Source organism: Balaenoptera borealis (assembly GCF_965194805.1).
Source record: "Balaenoptera borealis genome assembly, chromosome: 2".
Classification (NCBI taxonomy): Eukaryota; Metazoa; Chordata; class Mammalia; order Artiodactyla; family Balaenopteridae; genus Balaenoptera; species Balaenoptera borealis.
The window spans coordinates 111,195,964-111,218,441 of record NC_138867.1 but is presented as its reverse complement, the minus strand read 5'-3'; the positions used below and the strand labels follow the sequence as shown (position 1 = coordinate 111,218,441).

At 38.0% G+C, this 22,478-nt stretch overlaps 1 protein-coding gene across 1 annotated transcript in view; it reads left to right on the top strand.

The window, feature by feature from the left end:
* The first annotated feature begins 83 nt into the window (after positions 1 to 83).
* The window catches only part of MEIKIN (meiotic kinetochore factor), a 141,977-nt gene continuing 119,582 nt past the window's right edge, over positions 84 to 22,478 (top strand). The window contains exons 1-4 of the mRNA XM_082380435.1: positions 84 to 7,075; positions 7,483 to 7,570; positions 9,588 to 9,648; positions 17,480 to 17,617. Of these exons, the coding sequence (XP_082236561.1) occupies positions 6,723 to 7,075; positions 7,483 to 7,570; positions 9,588 to 9,648; positions 17,480 to 17,617 (640 nt within the window). The 5' untranslated portion in view covers positions 84 to 6,722. The remainder of the gene's footprint in view (positions 7,076 to 7,482; positions 7,571 to 9,587; positions 9,649 to 17,479; positions 17,618 to 22,478) is intronic.

Below are 22,478 nucleotides of genomic sequence, written 5' to 3'. Positions count from 1 at the left end.
TATCTAGGCAATGTGGACTACCTCATTCAATAACTGATGGTCAAAATCACAATTAAATCAGACTTAAAGAATTAAAACTAATACAGAATCATTCTGAAACAAAACATGATAGCTCACATTCTACATAACTTCAGATTCTTTAAACATAACAATCCTCATTGAAGTGAAAAAATTCTCTCCAATTTTTACTTTTATTTATGAAGAATGCAAATTCAAGTATTCTTAAAACAAATGTATTTACATAACATTTTACAAAGATCTTTCAATACATTTTCGTATTTATTAAGCTCATTCAAATATTAAGGAGCTACCTAGAAAAAATGTAATGTACAACTACTTCAGGGATAGTATGTGTATATTCATGGATGTCTTACCACATGAATTATAAAAGATGTCTGTTTGACTCTGCAATGAATGGACCTTTAGGGAAGACTTGGGAGAAGAAACCCAGAATTATTGCTCAGGGTGGGCAGCAATTAATGTACTGATGTTCCTTGCTGGTTTCTTCCAGTCTTACCATTCTCAATGTGTCCATGCCAGGCCTGGGAAACCCATATGGCAATAATTCTGAACAGCTTCACTTTCTTCCAGTAAGAGATTATCAAGGCAAAATGTAGGGAGGGGGGGGGATGTTATTTCCAAATGAAATAATTTTTCAACGACATAAGTTTGAAGAACCTCTTCAAAATACCCCTAGAAAACTATTTACGTCCATCATAGATAAATATCTCCTTGGGAAATAATTTCATGCATAGAATCTCTAAACCCTTCTAAGCTTACCCATGAAAACCTCCTTTCTTGGCATTATGTGTTTAAATACTTCTTGCACCTGGGTGCCAACAATGTCATATAATTAAAGCCCAGCATGGACAGCAATTAAGTTCCAAGCTACAGACTGCATCTACAGAAGAAACTGTCCCTAGGAAAGTGTTTTCTTCTGTAGAGACAGGACTCTGAAAGCAGAGATGGGGGCAGTATTCACAGTCCAGAAGCTCCTTTCCCCTGGAGCAAATCCAAACTGTCAATAAATGCTGTCGGTTAGAAACTGCATAATCACACAGGCTTACTAGATGAATCTGCACCAGTGATTATACACTTATATTTCAGTCTTCACAAAAGTGGACGACCACAGCTTCATTTGATGTATTTATCCAATCTTTTACATATTCCTTTGCTGGATTCTCTCTGCAGTCCCACTACTTGCACTTATAGATTTGACTTTTAGTAGATGACCTAGTTCTGTGCACATTAATTTTTAAAGGCATTTCTAAATAAACAAATACTAAAAATGTCCAAGGCCACATCTATTATACATAGCATTAATTTTTTTATATTTAATATATATTTGACTAATTAAAAGAGAAAATCATTACCTGAATTGGATATTCGTACTATTTTAAAGGCAAGTAGCTTCACATCTTGAGGAAAATGAACCTCTTTCCCATTGTCCTTCCGCTCAACTAAATTTCATATTTGTCTTTGTTTCCAAAGGATTTTAGACAATGAAATTATAAGCAAATAATTTAAAATTTATTTTGATTACATTTATACCTAATAATAGTTAGAGATAATTGATTATGGATAAGTTAAGATTTCTTCTCTTTCTCACTTTAAAGATCTTATGTTTCTATTCGCCTTCCTGATCCGTGTGAAAATCATCACACTTGGGCATATAAATAGGTTCTGGCAGATGTGCTGAGAAAAGTAAACAGTGGGCCCTAAATATATTGCATGTGCATTTATTTTTTCCTCTGTTTAACTCTACTGAATTTTTTAATAAAGGAGAAATGAAACAATATGTGTTAACGGAAAAAAATCCTTGCTTCGGATTTCCCAACTTTATTTTGAGGAGGAAAAGTTTGTATTTCTCTTTAACCAATGTAGAAAAAGGCTATATACTTAAGACATTTACATTCATAGTGGACATCAGATCCGATTTAAGTCTAGAGGTATAACGGAGATCAATTACTTAACATAAACATGTTCTTAAATGTTTGGCCTTTTATCTCTCATTTAAATGTGTTAGTAATTCTTACATTTTACAAACTAATCTTTTTGTCTATAAAGATATAAAATAGAGTATACACCAATTTTTTTTTCCTTTTGCCATAAAAGACATCTTTGTATTGTGATTCTCCTCTAGTTGAGAGAGGAAACTGACCAGGTATGTGCAGGCCTAGCTTCACATATTAGGAACTCACGAACTCAGGAGTCTAAGGAATAAACATACCTAGTCTCCCTCACATGAGCAAGTCAGCCTTTCGTTCTAAATTTAGGTAAAACTGTGCAGCATGAGAAAAAATAGGATTTTTCATTGCAATTTTTATAGTCAGGTAATGTTTTAGCAACTTGAAGTCAGCACTTAATTTGATTATATTACCCATCAAAGAACCTCTGATCTTTTATTTTTCTGCAGTAAAGGGAATGAATTATTCTTTAGTTTCCAAATGTATAAAGCACAAATGTGATATAGTTACTTAGAATACAAAATACTATGAAATGAATGTAAAGAATGGAAAAACGTATTTTTGCATGAAAACAGACCACTTAACAAACTTGCTTCATATCTCAGGAAAAAAAGAATGAAAAATCATATATAAAATTGATAAACTATATGAGCTAAGTTGCTGTATTTTCTTGCCTATTTCTATTTTAAGGAAGCATATACATGAAAAGAAAAAATGATCCTGGTAGTCTGAATTTTCTCTCAAGTATGCTACACAGTCCTTTCTGTGAATCTACAGTTAACTGCAGTAAGAATGGAATTAGCATTCAAGTGAGGACAAAGCCCTAATGAGAAACTCTTCAGTTAGAACACATGAATGGTTATAACCCAGAGGCAATAGATATATACTACCTGGAACACAAGCATTTCTAAACTTGGTCCCAAACAAAAGGTTTTCATGAGGTGACAGTGGCTTTTAAACATTCATTTGACTGATTATTTTTATTTTCCTTGTTAAGTCATTGCAAAAATTGCATGGAGGGCAATGGATATTTTTTCAAGAACTGCTTATTCTACTTTCAATTTTTAAAAATTGAGATTAAAAAATTACCTTTTAAATATGCATAAAAGTATTTTAACTGTAATTATATTTTTAGTTGCTTTGTTATAGTAGCATGCATATCAAATATAAAATGCATTTATGAAAACATTTGTAAAAAATAAAGATTTTTTGTTTCTCAAAGTTGCTTATAATTACTATTTTATAATATTTGTTTAGCATAACCCCCTGATGTTAGTATATTTGGTGATCATAGATAATAGTGCTTATGGTAAACACTGTATCAAGCTATATCACTAGTCAGCATACTCTACGTCCTCTATAAGGGTCCCCAAACTCTAAAGACTTATGGCCCCCCCAGAGAAGCTATCCTTTTCCTTGCACATATGCTATTACCAAATGTGTCCTGGATTTACTTCATTTTTATATTTTTAAAAGAACAAAAAATTGTATTCAAATTTTCCATCATGATGGTCCTTAAACAGTATTTCCATAATGTCTTTTACCCATACACAGCGGTACACTTTCTTAACATTGTACATTCTGCCATGTCTAAATTATGCAGATTCTGCCATATATTTGCTACCATCTACTCCTCTCTATTTTCACAGCTTTTAGTGTAGTTGGGGCCACTCTCGTCTCTTGTCTGGAATATTACACTGCTTTTAAAATTAGTCTTCCTGTTTCCACCCCAGCTTCCTCAAATTTCACCATCCACATTTCAGTCAGGGGGATCTTTCTAAATTGAAAATCTGGTCTTGCCACTCTCCTGCTTAATACTCCACAGTTTCTAGGATAAAGTTCAGACTCCCTGGTTCAGCACACAAGGCCCAGCATCTCTTCTCCGGCCCTTCCTCCATAGAGTCTTGGCTCCAATCATACCAACTACTTTTTGCAGTGCCCTAAAAGCATCATGCTTTTAGGTCCCCTTTTCATAGAATACCCATTCCTTTAATCGCCCTAATTCCTATCATTCATATCTTAAAACTCAGTTCAACTATGCTTTTCTCTAAGAAGCTTCCCACATGGTTGCATGGTTGATTGTCCCTTTGCCCCACTCTCACTAAGACTGTGAGTTGCCTGGGGTTGCAGAAGGTCTGGCCCATAGTGGATGCTCAAGAAATGTCTATTGAATGAAAATCCCCTTGGCCCTTTTACATAGGTTGCATAGCATTAAGACTGCAATACCTAAAGATACTTTTCATCTATCACTGTTATTTTTTTTCCAATCCTGTCAACTAAGCAAAAATAAGCCGATTTTCAGTTGGACCCTAAAGCCTATGGATGGTACCACAAATGAAGCCTCTTGGGGCTGGGGGGTGGGGGAGTCACTCGATAAGAAAACGGTATTCAGAAAGATTTCCTCTGGGCTCCAGGGAATCCTAAACCCATGAACTGGCTATTTTCCCAAAAGCTTTCTTCAGAAATCTCTTAAAAATTTGGATTTTCTTTTCCCATGGAAGTTAGCATCTCCATGACTGTTCCAATCTAGTCAAAACCATCACACGACTGAACTGAAACATTGAAAACAGAATTCTGAGTGTAGATATGGAAGCAATACAACAGGGAAGTGGAAGATGTTCAATTTAACACTCATGGCTGAATGCTTGCACTGGCATTTGTGTATTTGAGGACGGAGTGGAGGGAGACAGATGATTGAGTTGAGATATCTCTGCCCTACCTCACCCTTTTGTAGGGGACACATTTCATTCCCCTTTTATAGGCTGGGTATGTGAAACTTTAAATTGCAAGTCTGTATGTAGTCCCTTCCCCTCCCCTTGCTACTTAGGGCCTCGAGCTCTTTTCCTTGTTCCCCCCATCCCTTTCCCAGCCATGTGTTAGGAGGAATGGGAGCATGGCAAGCACACTAGCCAAATGTCAGGAGATCCATGCCACGTAGGTCAACCACCTGTCATAAGGAGCCTCCTACGTTGTGGTTTGCTCAGCTTCGAATTGAGGGGACAGCAAGATCATCTCTAAGGACTCTTTTGGCTCAAGAAATCACACCAAAGGTTATTTCCAGTTTTGAAACCCTAGGCGTTAACTCCCATAGACCTTTACTTGATGGCACTTCAGTGAATGTAATTCAGTATAGAGACAGTTCTAGAGAATAGGGCCACCAAAGGGCAGATCAACTTTTGCTTTAAGCTGTTTTCCTTTTTCAATGTTTCTTCCATTTCTAAGTCTAGGGCATCCCAGGATCTATACCTCCCAAAGGTCATTTAAGAACTCCAAGTTTTTTTTTCACAACATTCTCCAAAGGGCGAGAAGGGAGCCTGGAGACCTGGCTTGTAAACTAGAGACTGCCTGTCAGCATATTATGGATGTGACTAAAGAGAAGATGTTGGAATATGATAATTGCTTTATACTGCAACAAAATTGTGAGATCCTTGATTGAAGAACCATTTCTAATTCACTTCTGTATCCCCAGGACCTACCACAATGCCTAACACAGAGTAAGGTGCTAAGTAAGTAGTGATTCAGTGACTCAAAGCACTATATCTAATCAGGTAAGAATGCCTACCCTCTGTTCTTTACAAAGTTAAGTTTAATGATTAATTAGTGATTAAGTTTTAATTATTAATAAATGACTTTCTATGAGCAGATTTTGAATAAAAAATTCAGTGATTTTTTATGAAAATATTGTGGCTATATGTGTGCTATATTTACACACAATATTGGAGCATCACAGAAAAAGTCTTTGTGTTTTTCTAATTTCATCTGTACAAACAGCATTTTTTAATGTTGTGAAATGACATTTTTTAAAATAAGAAGATGGTTATGATATGCACAATATGTTTATCAGATGCAGCCAGATGGTTCAACCTGGGTGTATGGAGAGAATGAATGGTCATTCCTATGTTACTCCTTTTGGGCAGAGCAAAAGAGCTGAGCCTCAGGGCACTAGGAGGGCATCCCTTGTGGAACTCACTACCTTAACCACAAGGCTGCCCAGAGATGTCCAGGAGGTAGCTTCTAGGCAGGGGCTAAGGCATTCTGCTTGTCCCTGAGAAGAAACCTCCTGGAACCTAAGCTCTTCTAATGCCTGGTTAGACTCTCAAGTACCATGCCCCGCCCCCGCCCCGAGTAAATTAGCGGCTCCACGGACTGAAGTTGATTGCTCAGGACACTCCCCGTCACCATAACGTGCTTTCATTCCTCTCTGACCTTCCTGCACTGAGTCAAGCTGACCCCCAGCTAGACTCCACGTGCTTAGAGACTTCAAACTCCATTACCATGGCCTTCCTGGTAACGTTGCTAAGGAGAGCGGCCCACAGGCATCAGTACCAGGTGTTGGGCCCATCAGACTAATGAGAAAATGAAAAGCAAAAGAACAACCTCCTGGACGAGGAAAAGTCTTTTTCCATTAATTTTCCCTTCAACACGAGGCGAGGGAGGTCCAGGCCCCCCATCCACCACCAAGTTCCCTGGCGCTGCGCCTCCAGGAGGGCGGGGCGCCGCCACTTCACTGTGTCTTCCCAGAAGCCACCGCGCGACTCCTCGGAGATAAAAACGCGGGAGTGAGGCGGTTTCCAGACCAGCGTGGGGGCCGGCGCTGTGGGCTTGTTTTCTTCTCACCTCTTTCATTCCTCTTGGGCTGCCCTGCCGGCCAGGCCTGGACGCTGGTTCCCTCCGGCGTAGCTCGGTTCCTCAGGAAGAAGACGAGACAGGCCATCGAGGGCCAAGAGCCCTCCGAGGCCTGGCGGTGGGGTGGCAATGTGGTCACTACGGGTCTATACCCGCAAGAAGCGGGCTGGCCATAGGCTCAACCTAACCCCAACGCCAGATCTAGGTGCCCCGGCTAAGGCGGAGGACCCGTCAGGGCCCGGCCGGAAGCTCTCTGCCCACTGTAAGCGCCGCAGGGCTGGCCTACGGAGTGGGACGCGGGGTGGGCTGGGCCTCAGCCCCAGGGAGCTCCGAGGCCCGCGGGCAGGCCTCCAAGGCTTTTGCCCTGAAGCGTGTCACCCTCTCTTAGGCCTGAAAAGAAGTGGCAAAACGCGCGGTTTGCAGAGAATCATGGAGAAATCAGAGCGGAGTCGGCTGGGAGGTAGCAGCTCTGGGCCACGGAGGTGCGTATCCACGAGTAACAGCCCCATGCCTCTGGCCACCTCAAAATTTCAATCCTGATTTTCTCCTAATAGCCTCTCATTCTAAGAGTCAGTGAAGAAAATAGTGTGTTCTGATTTCACTGTTCTCCGAACACAGAGCCAGAAATTTGACTTAGGAAAGAGATATAGTAAAAAAAAAAAAAAAAAAAGAAGTTTTACCAAGTTGCCTAAAAGCAAGTAAGAGAAAACCTCCGGGAAAGCATTCGTGGCATCAATTGGTTATTGATACAATTCACCTGCTGTGTTCCTTACTTCTTGTTAATTATGTCCCCACAGAGCTTTTCAGATTATAACAGTGTGAATAGTGATCAGGGACGTGGAGAGCCAAGTTCAGACGGTGCAAAGTAATTGTGTTGTTTGTTTGTTAGCACTCAGTTAAGAGGTACAGGAGAGAAAAGCCTGCATGAAAATAGCACTAGTGAAGAAGCCCAGGATGAGAAGATTGCTCCATTGAGTGTATGTATGTTTCTCCTATGGTCCTTGGATAAGCTTAAGGTAGAGACCAGTGGTACCTGATGTACCTCCGGGTGAAAGTATAATATGGTCTTTGTTCTATAGAGACTACATAGCTTTCTAGTGTTTTTATAAACATTGATGCTGTATCTTCAGACAGGGCCTTGAATTAATGATTCTGGTAGACTCATAGCCATGCATTTTTGTTTTTTCTTTCCTTTGACAAAAATTTAAGAAATATTCATTACCGGCTAATTTTCTGTGTGACAGATATAAAGTGTTTCTTAGTAATTCTCTAATGTTTGGTAGCACTTAAACATTTCAAAGCCATTTTCATGTTTCCTCATCTGACTTTGCATTAACAGTTAGAAACAGAGGATTCATCATCATTAGAATATTATATAACTTCCTGATCTACTGTATTTAATGTGGATTCTGTACAGTATTTTAAAGATGTGTAGCAGTAGTTTGGAGAAACTCAGATTTTAAAAATTGCTTGTGACTCATCTGACATTAGCATTAAATTGGATAGTCACAATCCAGCATTTTGGCTTGCATATTTCTCTTTGACATGTTTTTTGGGGGAGGGCAGTTTTAATAAAAGGCATTTTTTTTTAAGTTTTTGGTTTTTTGTTTTTTGTTTTTAAATTTTTATTTATTTATGGCTGTGTTGGGTCTTCGTTTCTGTGCGAGGGCTTTCTCTAGTTGCGGCAAGTGGGGGCCACTCTTCATCGTGGTGCGCGGGCCTCTCACCATCGCGGCCTCTCGTTGCGGAGCACAGGCTCCAGACGCGCAGGCTCAGTAGTTGTGGCTCACGGGCCTAGTTGCTCCGCGGCATGTGGGATCTTCCCAGACCAGGGCTCGAACCCGTGTCCCCTGCATTGGCAGGCAGATTCTCAACCACTGCGCCACCAGGGAAGCCCTAAAGGCATTTTTTTTAAAAAGGCTTTTCCCGAGATTTTAACAGTGTTGTGTCCCTAATAGATTATTCAGACTATGCAAAAAAACGTTTAAGCAGTTTCTTTTAAGTTTTGTATTTTTCCTTCCATTCCTTTTTTTCTGTGCCTTTAAAAATTTTTTTTACAAATTATCTTATTGTGTAAATTCCTCTAACATTAAGTAATCTTCAAAAATATGGTTTTTAGTGTCTGCATAGTGCTTTGTCTTATACATAGGTATACTGTAATTTGTATAACTATTTTTCTGTGGTTGGGGGATTGAGATTGTTTCTAAGGTTTTGCTGTTTTAGATATCAGTAGATATCCTACCACAGAAATTTTTTGTGTGTACCTCAGATTGTTATCCTAAGACAAATACGTTGCAGTGGGTCAAGGGTTGGATTATATTTAAAGTTTTGATTCATGTTGGCCAGTTGGCACCATCTTATCTGAAACTTAAAATATCTATCTATCTACCTATCGATAGGTAGATAGATATTTGATAGATGAAAAGTAACATGTTGTTTTACTTTCCATTTCTTTGAATGCTAGTAAAGTTGATATTTTTTCTCATTTTATTGGCCATTTGTGTGATTTTTTGGTGAAATACTTATTCATTATATATTGAAGATAGTTGTACTTTTACACACACATGTTACAAATATTTCCACATTTGTTTGCCTTTAATTTTATTTTTGGTATTTTAGACTTATTTATCAATCATTTTCTTTTGATTTATTTTGCTTTCATATTTAGAGGGAAAAAATTCTTTCCTACTTAGGGTATCAGAAAATATTCATCTTCATTTTCTAGTTGCTGGTTTATCCCACAATAGTTAGTTGACTAGTATATTGTTGACTCCCTAGATATGTCCATAATATTATATTTTAAGATTTAATATTAAATATCAAACTACATCTGTATCAATAAGCTGAAAGAATGTATTACATATGAAACTGATATACAAAGTTGATATTAGTTTTGCATTTTCAAAATAACCAAATCAATGTGTTATAATATTATAATATAAAAATATTCCATCTCATAATTTGTGTTATATCTTTAATTCTTATTTCATATAGGAGTCAGTGACAGATGACCTCCAGGTTGATAGTAGTTTATCAAATAGTGAACGAGTATCAGGTAAGACTGGCAATGTGAACTTCTTCAACTTGCTTTCTTACAAACATAAGCATACATTTGTATCTCTGCCTTATCTTCCCATCTCAGTGGAAGAGATGTCTTTCTCCTGGTCCAAGTTGAATCCTTCGGCCTGTGCTGTAGACTTCATCCTCAAAGCCTTCAAGCACACACCAGTAAATTATAATTGCGATAAGTGCTACAAAAGTGAGGTTAACTTGAGTGTAACTGAATTTAGTTGAAGAGATTAGGGAAAACTTCCATGAGGGAATGGCAATTTAATTGAGATCTGAAGAAAAGAGCTTAACTATAAAGAGAGGCGAATAAAGAGAAATCCAGGCAGAGGGAACAGCATGTGCAAAGACCCTAACGTGGGACTGAGCATTTTGTGTTCAGTGAACTGAAGGAAGGCCAGTGTGGCTAAAGTAGAGACGAGGAAGTGTGATAATAAGACAAGGTTGGACAGACTGAGGCTTTGCATAGCCTTACAGGCCATGCCAAAGATACTGATGTTTACCTTTGGAGCAGCAGAAGCCACTGAAGTTTTTTAAATAGGGAATGATATGAAGGTATTAGCTACAGTAATGAAAAAAGTAGGAGTAGATGTAAATAGACCAGTTGGGAGGCTATTGCAGTAGTTAAGGGGAGGAATGATGGCTCTTTGTACTATGGGATGACATTGGAAATGGAAGGAAGTGGGCGTATCTTATGGCTGTTGTAGGAAATGAAATTGACAGAATTTGGCAAATGAAGAGTGAAGAAAATGGAGGTATCAAAGATGACACGTGTTTCTGGCTTGCATAACTGAGTATAAGGTGGTAGCATTCACTGAAAAAACCTTGTTTGAGGGAAAGATCATAAATTCTCTTTTTAATATATTAAGTTATGGGTGTGTTTAAGATAGACATCTTAGTAGTAGTAATGTCAAATAGGCAGTTGGATATGGAGGGCTACTGATAGAAGTTCGGCGTAATTGAAGTTATTTTTGAAAACAAGAAAGGATGCCATTACCACACCAGAAATACTGAGGAATTCTTAAAAACAGATGAGATCCGGCTGATGAATATATGAAGAGCAGAGAAAAACCACTGCAGAGTTAAGAATAGCTCTGGAGATACACTTAACTCAAAACACTTGGTCAATAAACGCAAAACACTGTAATAGATGGGACCCTGAAGGAGTTGTCAAGGTGGTGGATTAAGCACTACATTCTGGCACTGTATGACCTGTCTCCCTTCTCATCCCCTTCTTACATTGGAAACACTGGCAGCTCCCAGTGCCTGCTGCCAGGTCAAAACCCTAGGAATTACTGCCAAGCAAAGTGAACTAAGTCTTCACTTTGGCTCCTTAGGGTCAATGTTGGAGCTGGAGTGAGAAACAGAAGGGAGTCTGAAGTAACTCCAGATTGCCACACAGAGAGCAGAGGGGCAAAAAAGTTAAAAATATAGATTATGCTTATGGTTGTTAAGCCCAGGAAAAAGATACATTATGGCTCTCTGAAGTGGGAATTCTGATATAAGAGACTTCCAATGTGGATACTAGCCAAATAGGGCAGTGTCCCCATGTAACCTACAATACCTGGAAAATACAGGAGGACATCCCCACCTAGACCGTGAGTTCCAAGAATGTCTCATCACTCTTCTAAAATCTCCAGAGGTAGGTTGTTGTTTCAGAATTTATACTCTGTGCCATACAAACAGATTCTCAAATAGAGATATGAACAGACAATCAGAAACAGTCAAATCTTTGAAGAAAATCAGTGCCATGGAAGAGAGGCCACAAATGCAACAAACAAAATAATTAACACCTGAGGGAAATGGTAGAAAACTTTAAATATCTCTTTAGAGACAAGAGGCCGTTGAATCCATAATATAACAGGCTGCTATAAAAAAAAATTTTAGTCCCTGGAAACTAAAAATATCATCAAATTTTAGAACAATAAATTAACCTAATATTGAGATGTATTCAGCTGAAGATTAAATTAGCTAGCTAGAAAATAGAATAGAGGAATTTTCTTAAAATATAGTGCAAAAGAACATGGGAGGTACTCAGCAAATGCTTTTCCCTCCTTCTTCTCCCCTCTTTGCCTGGTTAACTTCTGCTAGTTCTTCAAAAATAGATTCAGGTGCTGTCTCTACTGGGAAGCCTCTCCTGACTGCTGTTCTCTCTTTTTAGATGAGTTGTTCTATCCTGGTAATTCTATGGCACTGCCATAGGACTCAGGACAGCAGTATAATTGTTTTTGTTCCTCTAGGCCCTAAAGCTATTGAAAATAAGCACTACCTTTTATCTTCCTATTCCACTCTTGGGACATAAAATAGTTTGAAATGCTTGTTGAATGAGTTTTCTACTCTATTTAGAGGAAATAAACAATTTTACCATAATCAGTATTTTTTTAAATTGTAGTTTAAATATATGATAAATGTCCTTGGTTACTAGCTTTATCAAATTGACGTGTGAAAGGTATGCGGAAATAGAAAATAGACTGTCTCTAATTAACAAACTGATTGTATTCTGAGTTCATTTGTTGATTGATATTTGAGACCTAGAATACTTTATACTATAATAAAATATAAATGGTTAGGTTTTGAGCAGCCCACAGAATTCTATTTAACATATAATTAATTGTTTTAATTCTGTCTTGGAATCTAGTAATTTTGCAATATGATTAAAATTAACTCAGGATTTCATATTTAATATGGAGGATTGAACATATACGTTTACTTCTCCCTTCTGAAACCTCACTAAAATACCAATAAAGGCATTAAAAAAGGCATGAATCCACAACATAGAGAAAAAGAGACCTCAGCTGACAAGAGATAATCAGCAAAAGTTTGGAATCTGGAAGGTAGATGAATACATTATAATAGGCCTAACAGACAGAAGAAAAAAAAAAAAAGCTGATACCTAGATACCTAGAACAAACCAAGAAGCAAACTGAGGCAGGCTGAAGTTTCAGAAATTAGAGGCATCACATACTCCTGAAGGAATAGGTAGAGTTAATGTTGAAAATAGGATTTTTGGAAATCTTTAAAAGTAGCAATTAGATGCTGTGATCTCTTCCCCAACACTGTGTAGCCAGGCAGCTACTCTTTTTCCCACCATGGCAGTCCAGAGACATTGAAGCAAAGGGTCTGGACACAGGGATGCTCAGTACTGCTGAGGGCAGGGGTGCTGTATTGCAAACTAGCAGTGGGAGGTGGTGGGAGAAGGAGGGAAGGGAATTAACTAAAGTCTGTTTACTTACCCCAGACTCCTTACCCCACTCAGGAAAATACACCCCAGTTAAGGGACTGGAGGATTCCTCTTTTGGAAAAGACCTATTTTCTGGCAGTAATGACCTGGTCCGTGTCCAAATACCCTTCAGTAAAGCCCACTACTTCCTAAACCCCACTTATGAATCCAGAGTTTCCAACTGCTATTTAGTTGCCTCATTCTTTTTTTTTTTTTTTAAATATTTATTTATTTATTTATTTTTGGCTGCATTGGGTCTTTGTGGCTGCGCACGGGCTTTCTCTAGTTGGCGGCGAGCGGGGGCTACTTTTCCTTGCGGTGTGCGAGCTTCTCATTCTGGTAGCTTCTCGTTGCGGAGCACTGGCTCTAGGCATGCGGGCTTCAGTAGTTGTGGCATGCAGGCTCAGTTGTTGTGGCTCGCAGGCTCTAGAGCGCAGGCTCAGTAGTTGTGGCGCACAGGCTTAATTACTATGCGGCATGTGGGACCTTCCCGGACCAGGGCTCAAACCCATGTCCCCTGCATTGGCAGGCAGATTCTTAACCACTGTGCCACCAGGGGAGTCCTAGTGCCTCATTCTTAAACATTCAAGAATTACCAGGCATTTAAAGAAAATATTTAAAATAAAAGTTAGATACCAAATAAAAAGAAACTTGAAGGACACAGACAATGCAAAGAAAAAAACTTCTAAGCCATGTTTTCATTATTATCCTCAGGATGATGAAAAAGTGTGTCCATGAAACAAGTGCAGGCTACTATAAAAAGGAGCATTCAGAGAACAAAAAGAATTCTTAAAAAATAGTAACATGGAATTAGGAAAACATTCTATGAAGGATTGGGTGATGAATTTAAGGAAATATTCCAAAAGTTGAACAGACATTAAAGAGACGATAAAAGATAGAAATAGTGGTGACCCAACTCTATGAGTATACTAAAAAACCGCCGAATTGTATACTTTAAAAGATTGGGATTTATGGAATATGAATTGTATTTCAATAAAGCTGCTATTTTAAAAAGAAAAATAATTATAAGCTAAGTCTAGGCATTCTAACATCTGAAAAATAGTAGTTCCAGATATTATAAAGTAAACAGAAAGGGAATTATTAAACACATAAAACTAGAAATTTTTCTAGAATTAAAAATGGTTATGAGTGTACATATTGAAAGAGCGCACCAACTGCCCATCACAATGAATGAAAAAGACCCACACCAAGGCACAACGTTATGTAATTTAAAAATCCTCAGGATAAAGAGAGAAATCCTTCAGTTTTCCAGAGACAGGATAGATTCCCACTCAAAATTTGTTTCCAATTTCAAGGTTAATGATGCCACTCACATACCAGGAGGGTATGGAAAGGTTTATTACTGATATAATGAAGCCTTCTAGAGAGGAGGGTGTCTCCTGAGCAGGACTGAAAATGACTTGAGAGAGCAGGGAAAGGAGACTGTGTTGGGGTTTTTAGATGGTTAGAGGGTGGGGCTGGGGTGAGGTTTTAACTTGCTGGTGTTGCCAGAAGATGGAGCACCAGGGCTTATCAGCTTGTACAGATATGGGGCAGAAGGGGAACATGGAGCAGTGAGGTTTAAATCTGTCAAACACTAAAAAATGCAATCAGTTTTTTAAATATACTGGTCTAGAATTCTGTACTCAGCTAAACAATCACTCAAGTGTGAAGATAGTATAAAGAAATTTTTTAGACAGGTCTTCCATGCACCTTTTCTCAAGAAATGAAGAAGATAGTCCAGCAAAACCAGAAAGTAAATCAATAAAGAAGAAATCATGAGATCCAGAAGTCAGAGGCTCTAATACATAAAATATGTGAAAGAATTTCTTAGGATCATGGTAAAGTGAAATCCCGGGAAGACATGTGTGCAGCATGTCTAGAGGATAACAAGTCCAAATTTGAGCAAGTGTATTGAGATCTCCAGTAGCAATATTTTTTTAAAAAAGAGAAAAAAAAAGAAGGAAAGAGGAGGAGAGAGAGAGAGGCAGGGAAGGAGGAAGGAAGGAAAGAAAAGAAAAGAAAAAGAAAAGAACTGATAGATAACCTGGCATTTAAAAAAAATTGTTGAGAGGAAATTTACACTTTTGCAAAAAGTTGGGATGAAATGGGTACTTAGAAAACTAATTAAAAATTAGGTTATCAGTAACTCAAAGGAAAAACAAAAACTTGTAGCAAAAAGTTGATATAAATAATATAGCTCATAGTACATGGCTCAGCTCTAAATATATTTAAGCAGTCATAATGATAGAATCATTGAATACATTTAATTTAAAAATATAGAGGAAGATATTAAAAGAAACAATAGAGTTAATAGGGTTGAAAACAGTTGTTTCATTATGATGGGGGTTATGAAACAAGAGGTTTTTGATAAAAGCCTTGTAGAACTATTTGACTTTTTTAAATGTATGGTATAATTTGATATAAATGTAATTTTAAGTGCATTTACATTTCTAACTTGTGACACCAGAAACAACTTTCTACTGTTATAATCAGGAACATTTGTTTATTCTTTTCTCTACCAAACTACCTAGATGGTGAGTACAGGGCTTTCCTAATTTCCAAGCCTGGCTTGAGTTCTGGGTTTGGTGGAAGGGTTAGCTCTCCTGCGAGTGGTGTTCATGGAATTTTGAGAGGTGGAAGGCACGAGAGATGTAGCAACATGTCGGTGAGAAGGATGAAGACAGAGTGAGAAAAGTAAAAAGTAGCAAGGACAGGGAAGGACACTCTAGGGCAGCTGAAATAGGGGAAGCAAAAGATACTTAGAGGCATAACTTACCTCTGACGTCTGAAGAGGTGAAGAAGGATGGTAGCTTGAGTCAGTCAATTTAAGTGTTGCACTGGTGGCTGGAGGAGGTGGCCAGGTAGGAAACAATTGTCAACTTTAAGGAGGGGGTTGGAGTGGAAGAGAAGGGTGTGGTAAGGTCAAAATGGGAAGGATAAAGAGTTAGTTGTCTCAGGTAGGTAATGGATGAGCAGAGATAGGTATAGATAGGGCAGGGCAGAAGATAATGGGTTTTCAGAGTAATGCTCTCCTTTCATCCCTTACCCCACACCCCGACAGTTTCTATTATCGTTGACCTCTGTTTTATCATGTTGGAAGTGTTTGATAAATGCTGGCTGACTATAGCAGAGTATATTTTCCCTTTCCTTACTAAATCTTCTGGTTCTTCAAATAAATACTAAGTTCTATCCCATTTATTGGAAAGGTTTTCATTCTAGTCTACTCTCACAGGGATGACTTTAAGACCTCCGATTCTGGGAGATTTTCTGTTCAGATATTTACCCCAATTTCCTACTGAGATGTTTGTTTTCTTATTACTGAGTTTTCGGAGTTCTTTATATTTTGGATTCCAGTCCATTTACAAATGTTTTCTCTTAATCTATGGCTTGTCTTCTCACCTTAACCATCTCTTTCAAATAAAAGGTTTAAAATTTGATGAAGTCCAGTTTATCACTGCTGTTGTTTTATGAATCATCCTTTTAGTGTTATATCAAAGAAATCTTTGCCTAACTCATTGTCATGAAGATTTTCTCCTGTGTTTTTTTCTAGAAGTTTTGTAGTTTTAGGATTTGCATTTAGAATCATGATGCATTTAGAGTTAATTTTTTATATGATGGAAGGTATGAATGCAAGTTGTTTTGTTTTGCTTTTGCATATGGATATCCAGTTCCAACATTTGTTTAAAAGAATATGCTTTCTCCACTGACTTGCCTTTGCATCTTGGTCAAAAATCAGTTACTCTTATATGTGTGAGTCTATTTCTGGGCTCTCTGTTCAGTTCCTTTGATCTATGTTCCTTTGAGTCTCTGTTTATGCTCATTGTTTTTTGTTTTTTTAAAAAATTATTTATTTATTTATTTTATTTATGGCTGTGTTGGGTCTTCGTTTCTGTGCGAGGGCTCCCTCCAGTTGTGTCAAGCGAGGGCCACTCTTCATCACGGTGTGCAGGCCTCTCACTATCGCGGCCTCTGTTGTTGCGGAGCACAGGCTCCAGACGCGCAGGCTCAGTAGTTGTGGCTCACGGGCCCAGCCGCTCCGCGGCACGCGGGATCCTCCCAGACCAGGGCTCGAACCCGCGTCCCCTGCATTGGCAGGCAGACTCCCAACCACTGCGCCACCAGGGAAGCCCATGCTCATTGTTTTTTAAATGGAATAACTAGAATCACTGTTTCTTCTTCTCAGCTAGTTAGCTTACAGTTATTGGGTTACTTTTATATAAAACTTGCATTTAAAAAATTAGGTATACATTTTATTTATTTATATTTATTTTTTATTGAAGTATAGTTGATAAAACTTGCATTTTTGAGCCAAGAATTATAACTGAACCAAAGTAGGGAAGGAATAAATTATAAAACTTTGAAAAACAATGGAAAAGGTTTATACTACATTTTCTCCATATCAAATACAGAATTATTTTCTCAGATTAAAGTACAATTTAAGATTGTGTAAAATAATATGCCTTTTCAGTTGTATGTGTAATTTTACATTATTAGTATACAACTGCATGTACATTTCTACAACTTTGAATTCTTAGGATTTTGAATCTGTTTACTGTTGAAACATTTTACCCTTTTTGTTTGTTTGTTTATTCTACAGGACTAAGTTTACAGCATGATATTTCTAGCTCTCTTCCTAGTTACTCAATCACAGACTCTTATACAGAATACAAGAGTTTTGAAGAGAGTTTAAGTAGCTTCCCATCGCCTGAACTCTTCAGAGGATCAGATTATTTAGGTGAGAAAATAATTTCAACCTTAATTTGCTCCACTATAGAAATTGCTCCTTTGTCCACAAATCCTGCAATGAATAACGTTCCTTTTCAGGAGGTATACTTATCTTCCACCAAAACCTTCTTCTGCCTGCTATCCATTGTGTTCCATTCTCAGTCACATAGGACTATAGATCAAAAGCCCTCAGATCAGGGAAGGATGAAGAGATTAGCATTTACATGTAATACATATCCAGTTAGTAAGCAGTTTTGCACATAACATATGTATACTTGTTCTCTTGAACTATGGGCTATCTTTTATTTCCTGTACTTCTCTTACTTTTCAATAACTAAAAGGTTGACTAGACCATCTCCCTGTCTGAATTTTTTCTACAAATTAAGAGTTATTTACATTTACTATATGTATAATTAAGAGCCTTTGGTTAATGATGCAGATTGAACACATGCCTTCCTCCACAACTTTGTGCAATGGCTTTTTAAAAAAGACATAAGCACATAAGAGTAAAGAGAATGGGAAAGAATAAAGCATAAAGTTTGGAAAGCTAGAGAGCAAATGGTCTGATAAAGCAGAATTGAAAAAACTGAGTCCTAAGTCAACAATAGGAATACCCCAGAAACAAGTTAGTTTGTACAATACCATAGTATCCCAGAAAAGTTTTCAATGTGGCTTGTAAAATACTTCTAAGCCATAGAGATCCCACTTAGCCATTTAGGGCCCCCTCTTAAATATGAGCAGAGAGCCAAGGACTACTAGACTTCTGAGAAAACCCTCTAACATAAAACATAGAGATCAGAACAAAGCAAAATATGGTAGTGAGTCAGTAAGGTGTTAGAATAGGAAACCCTAGACCTGCCTTCCCCCAGGGACACACCAATTCAACAATACATGGACTAATTCCCTTTGTGAGAAATCTAAAAACTAGCTGAGGGGCTCCTGTACCCCAGGCAAGCTTGAGACCAGTCACATCAAAGGCAGTAGGAAGGACTTCCCTGGTGGCACAGTAGTTAAGAATCCACTTGCCAATGCAGGGGACACGGGTTTGATCCCTGGTCCGGGAAGATCCCACATGCCATGGAGCAACTAAGCCCATGTGCCACAAGTACTGAGCCTATGCTCTAGAGCCCGCAAGCCACAACTACTGAAGCCCGCACACCTAGAACCCATGCTCAGCAACAAAAGAAGCCACCACAATGAGAAGCCCGTGCACCACAACGAAGAAGAGTAGCCCCCACTCAACGCAACTAGAGAAAGCCTGCGCACAGCAACAAAGACCCAACGCGGCCCCCCCCCACCCAGAGAAGCCAGTAGGAAAATTCAAGACACCCTTTCACCATAATTCACACCCCCAGCACAGGTTGGCAGGAAACCTTCAGCTCCCAGCTTCTCCCTAGGGAGGGAGGGAAAGGACTGAAGCATGTGTCAAAAGTTCTCAATTTTCTGGGAATGGTCAAAGAATTGCCTACTATCTTATCTGCCTCAGAGGGCTGATGGGACCTGACATACTCTAGAAGTCTGATGAGTGCTGAAGCAAAGATAGTATTTTGTCCCAGCATAAAAACATTCACTAGATCCCAGCTTCTCTCTGGGGTGGGAAAGAGTTGGACTGTGTCCAACATTCCAACATTTCCGGGGGCTGCTCAAAGGAATAGTTTTTGTCTCATCTGTCTTGGAACACTGATGGGACTTGGTGTATTCTAGATTCCTCATGGGCACTAAGAACAAAGACTATGGTTTGAACTGGAAAGAAGGTTTGAGAGGATCCCAGAATCTCTGGTTGGGAAGATTGGTGAAGGTCTTCTGTACGAGGCGTATCTGTGAAGACTGGGAGAGGTGGCTGTTTTTTCTAATGTGCAGATACCAACACAAATCATTAAAGAAAAAGAAACAGGGAAACATGGTCCTAAAAATGGGAATAAGATAAAGCTCTAGAAACTGACCCTAATTAAATGGAAATATATGGACTACCTGACAGAGAATTCAAAATAATTGTCATAAAGATGTTCAACAAATGTTCATAAAGAGCTCAGGAGAACAATGCACGGAAAAAATGAGAATTTTAAGAAAGAGATAGGAAAAAAGTTAACCAAAAAGAAATCTTAGAGCTGAGAAAAACAGTAAATGAATTTTAAAAACCCAGTAAAAGAGATTGGACTAGATCAAGCAGAAGAAAGAATTGGCAAACTCAAAGATAAGTCATTTGAAATTATCCAGTCAGAGGAGCAAAAAGGAAAAAGAATATAAAAGAATGAAGAAAGTTTGAGATTTCTGTTAAGAAAACAGATCAGTATATGGATTGTGGGAGTCCCATAGGGAAAAGGGAGGTAGGAAGGGAGGGAAAGAGAAAGGACCAGAAGGCTTTTTCACAGAAATGGTGGCTGTAAACTTCCTAAGTGTGGGGAAGGAAATGTACATCCAGACCTAGGAACCCCAACAAACCTCAAATAAGATGAACCAAAGAAATTCACATGGGTGCACATAATCAAATTGTCAAAAGTCAAAGACAAAAAGAGAATTTTGAAAGCAGCAACTAAAAAAGCGACTTGATATGTACAAGGGGACCCCATTAGACTATCAGTGGATTTCTCAGAAGAAACCTTGCAGGCAAGAAGGGAGTGGAATTTTATAGACAAAGTGCTGAAAGAAAAAAACTGTCAACCAACAATACTCTAACCAGCAAAGCTGTCCTTAAGAAATGAAGAGAAGATAAGGAATTTTCCAGACAAACAAAAGCTGAAGGAGTTAATCATCACTAGACCTGCCTTACAAGAAATGCTAGAGGGAGTTTTTCAAGTTGAAACAAAGGACTCTAAAACAGCAACATAAAAGCATATGAAAGTATAAAACTCACTGGTAAGTATATAGACAAATATACTAATACTATAACAGTGACATATAAATCACTTTTAATTCTAGTATAAAAGTTAAATGACAAAAGTATTAAATATAACTATAAAAATATGTTAATGGATACACCATATAAAAGGATGTAAATTGTAACATCAGTATTGCAAAGTGTGTTTGAGGGGTGAAGTAAAAGTGTAGAGTTTTTGTTAAATTGTTATCAGCTTAAAGTAGACCGTTTAAACTATGTTTTGTGTAAGCCCCATGGTAACTACACACACAAAAAATGCCTATAGAGGAAACAAAAGAAAAATAGAAAGGAGTCAAAGCATATCAACATAAAAGAATCAGTGAAAGACAAAGGAACATGGCAAGAGAGGAAAGAGAGGCAAAAGAACTACAAAACAGAAAACAATTAACAAAATTGTAATAGTCCTTCTCTATCAGTAATTACTGTAAGTATAAATGGATTAAACCCAATCAAAAGACAAAGAGTGGCTGAATAGATTGAAAAAAAATCCAGCCATATGCTGTCTACAAAAGACTCATTTTAGATTTAAGGACACACATGGACTGAAAGTAAATGGGTGGGGAAAGATACTCCATGCAAATGGTGACCAAAAGAGAGCAGGAGGGGCTATACTTATATCAGATAAAAATAAACTTTAAGTCAATAACTATTATAAGAGACAAAGAAGGACATTATATAATTATATAAGGGTCAATTCATCAGGAACACGTAACAATTATGAATAAATATTCACCCAACATCAGAGCCCATAGCATATGAGGCAAACACTGACGGAAATGAAGGTAGGAATAGGCATCAATACAATCATAGTAGGAGACTTCAGTACCCCCACCTGTAATAATGGATAGAACATTTGGACAGAAAATCAACACTTAACTGATTTCGAAGTATCAATATATTGCAAAGCTACAGTAAATATAACATTATAGTACTGGCAATACAGACATATAGATCAGTAGGACAGAATAGAGGGCCCAGAACTAAATCCATAAATATATGGTCACCTGATCTTTGACAAGAGTGCCAAGAATACACAATGTGGGAGAAATAGTCTCTTCAACAAATGATGTTGGCAAAACTGGGTATCCACATACAAAAGAATGAAATTGGACCCATACCTTATATCATACAGAAAAGTCAACTCAAAATGTAGTAAGGACTTAAACGTGAGAACAGCAACTATAAAACTCCTAGGAGAAAACATAGGGGAAAATCTTCATGACAATTGGTCTTGGCAGTTATTTCTTTATGTGACACCAAAAGCACAGGCAACAAAAGCAAAATTAGACAAGTGGGCCTTGATAAAACTAAAAAGCTTCTGCACAGAAGAAGAAACAACAGGGTGAAAAGGCAACCTATAAAAAGGGAGAAAATATTTGCAAACCACATATCTGATAAGGGATTAATATCCAAAATATATTGGAAACTCCCACAATTCAAAAGGAAAAGAAATCCAAATAACCTGATTAAAAAATGACAAAGAACTTGAATAGACATTTCCCCCAAAGAAGACATTTGCATTGCCAACAGGTATATGAAAAGATCACTAACCATTAGGGAAATGCAAATCAAGACCATAGTGAGATATCACCTCACAACTCTTAGGATGGTTATTATTTAAAAAAAAAAAAGTGTTGGCAAGGATATGGAGAAATTGGACGCCCTTGTACACTGTTGATGGGAATGTAAAATAGTGAAGCTGCAATGGAACACCGTATGGCAGTTACTCAAAAAATTAGAAGTAGAACTACCATATATGATCCAGCAATCCCACTTCTGGGTTTTTATTCAAACTAATTGCAGTCAGGATCTAGAAGATATATTTGCACTCCCGTGTTCATTGCAGCCTTTTTCACAATAACCCAGTGTGGAAACAACCTAAGTGACCATTGAGGGATGAATGGAGAAAGAAAATACAGTATATTCATACAATGGAATATTATTCAGCCTTAAAAAAGAAGGAATATTGGGGTATATGTATATGTATAGCTGA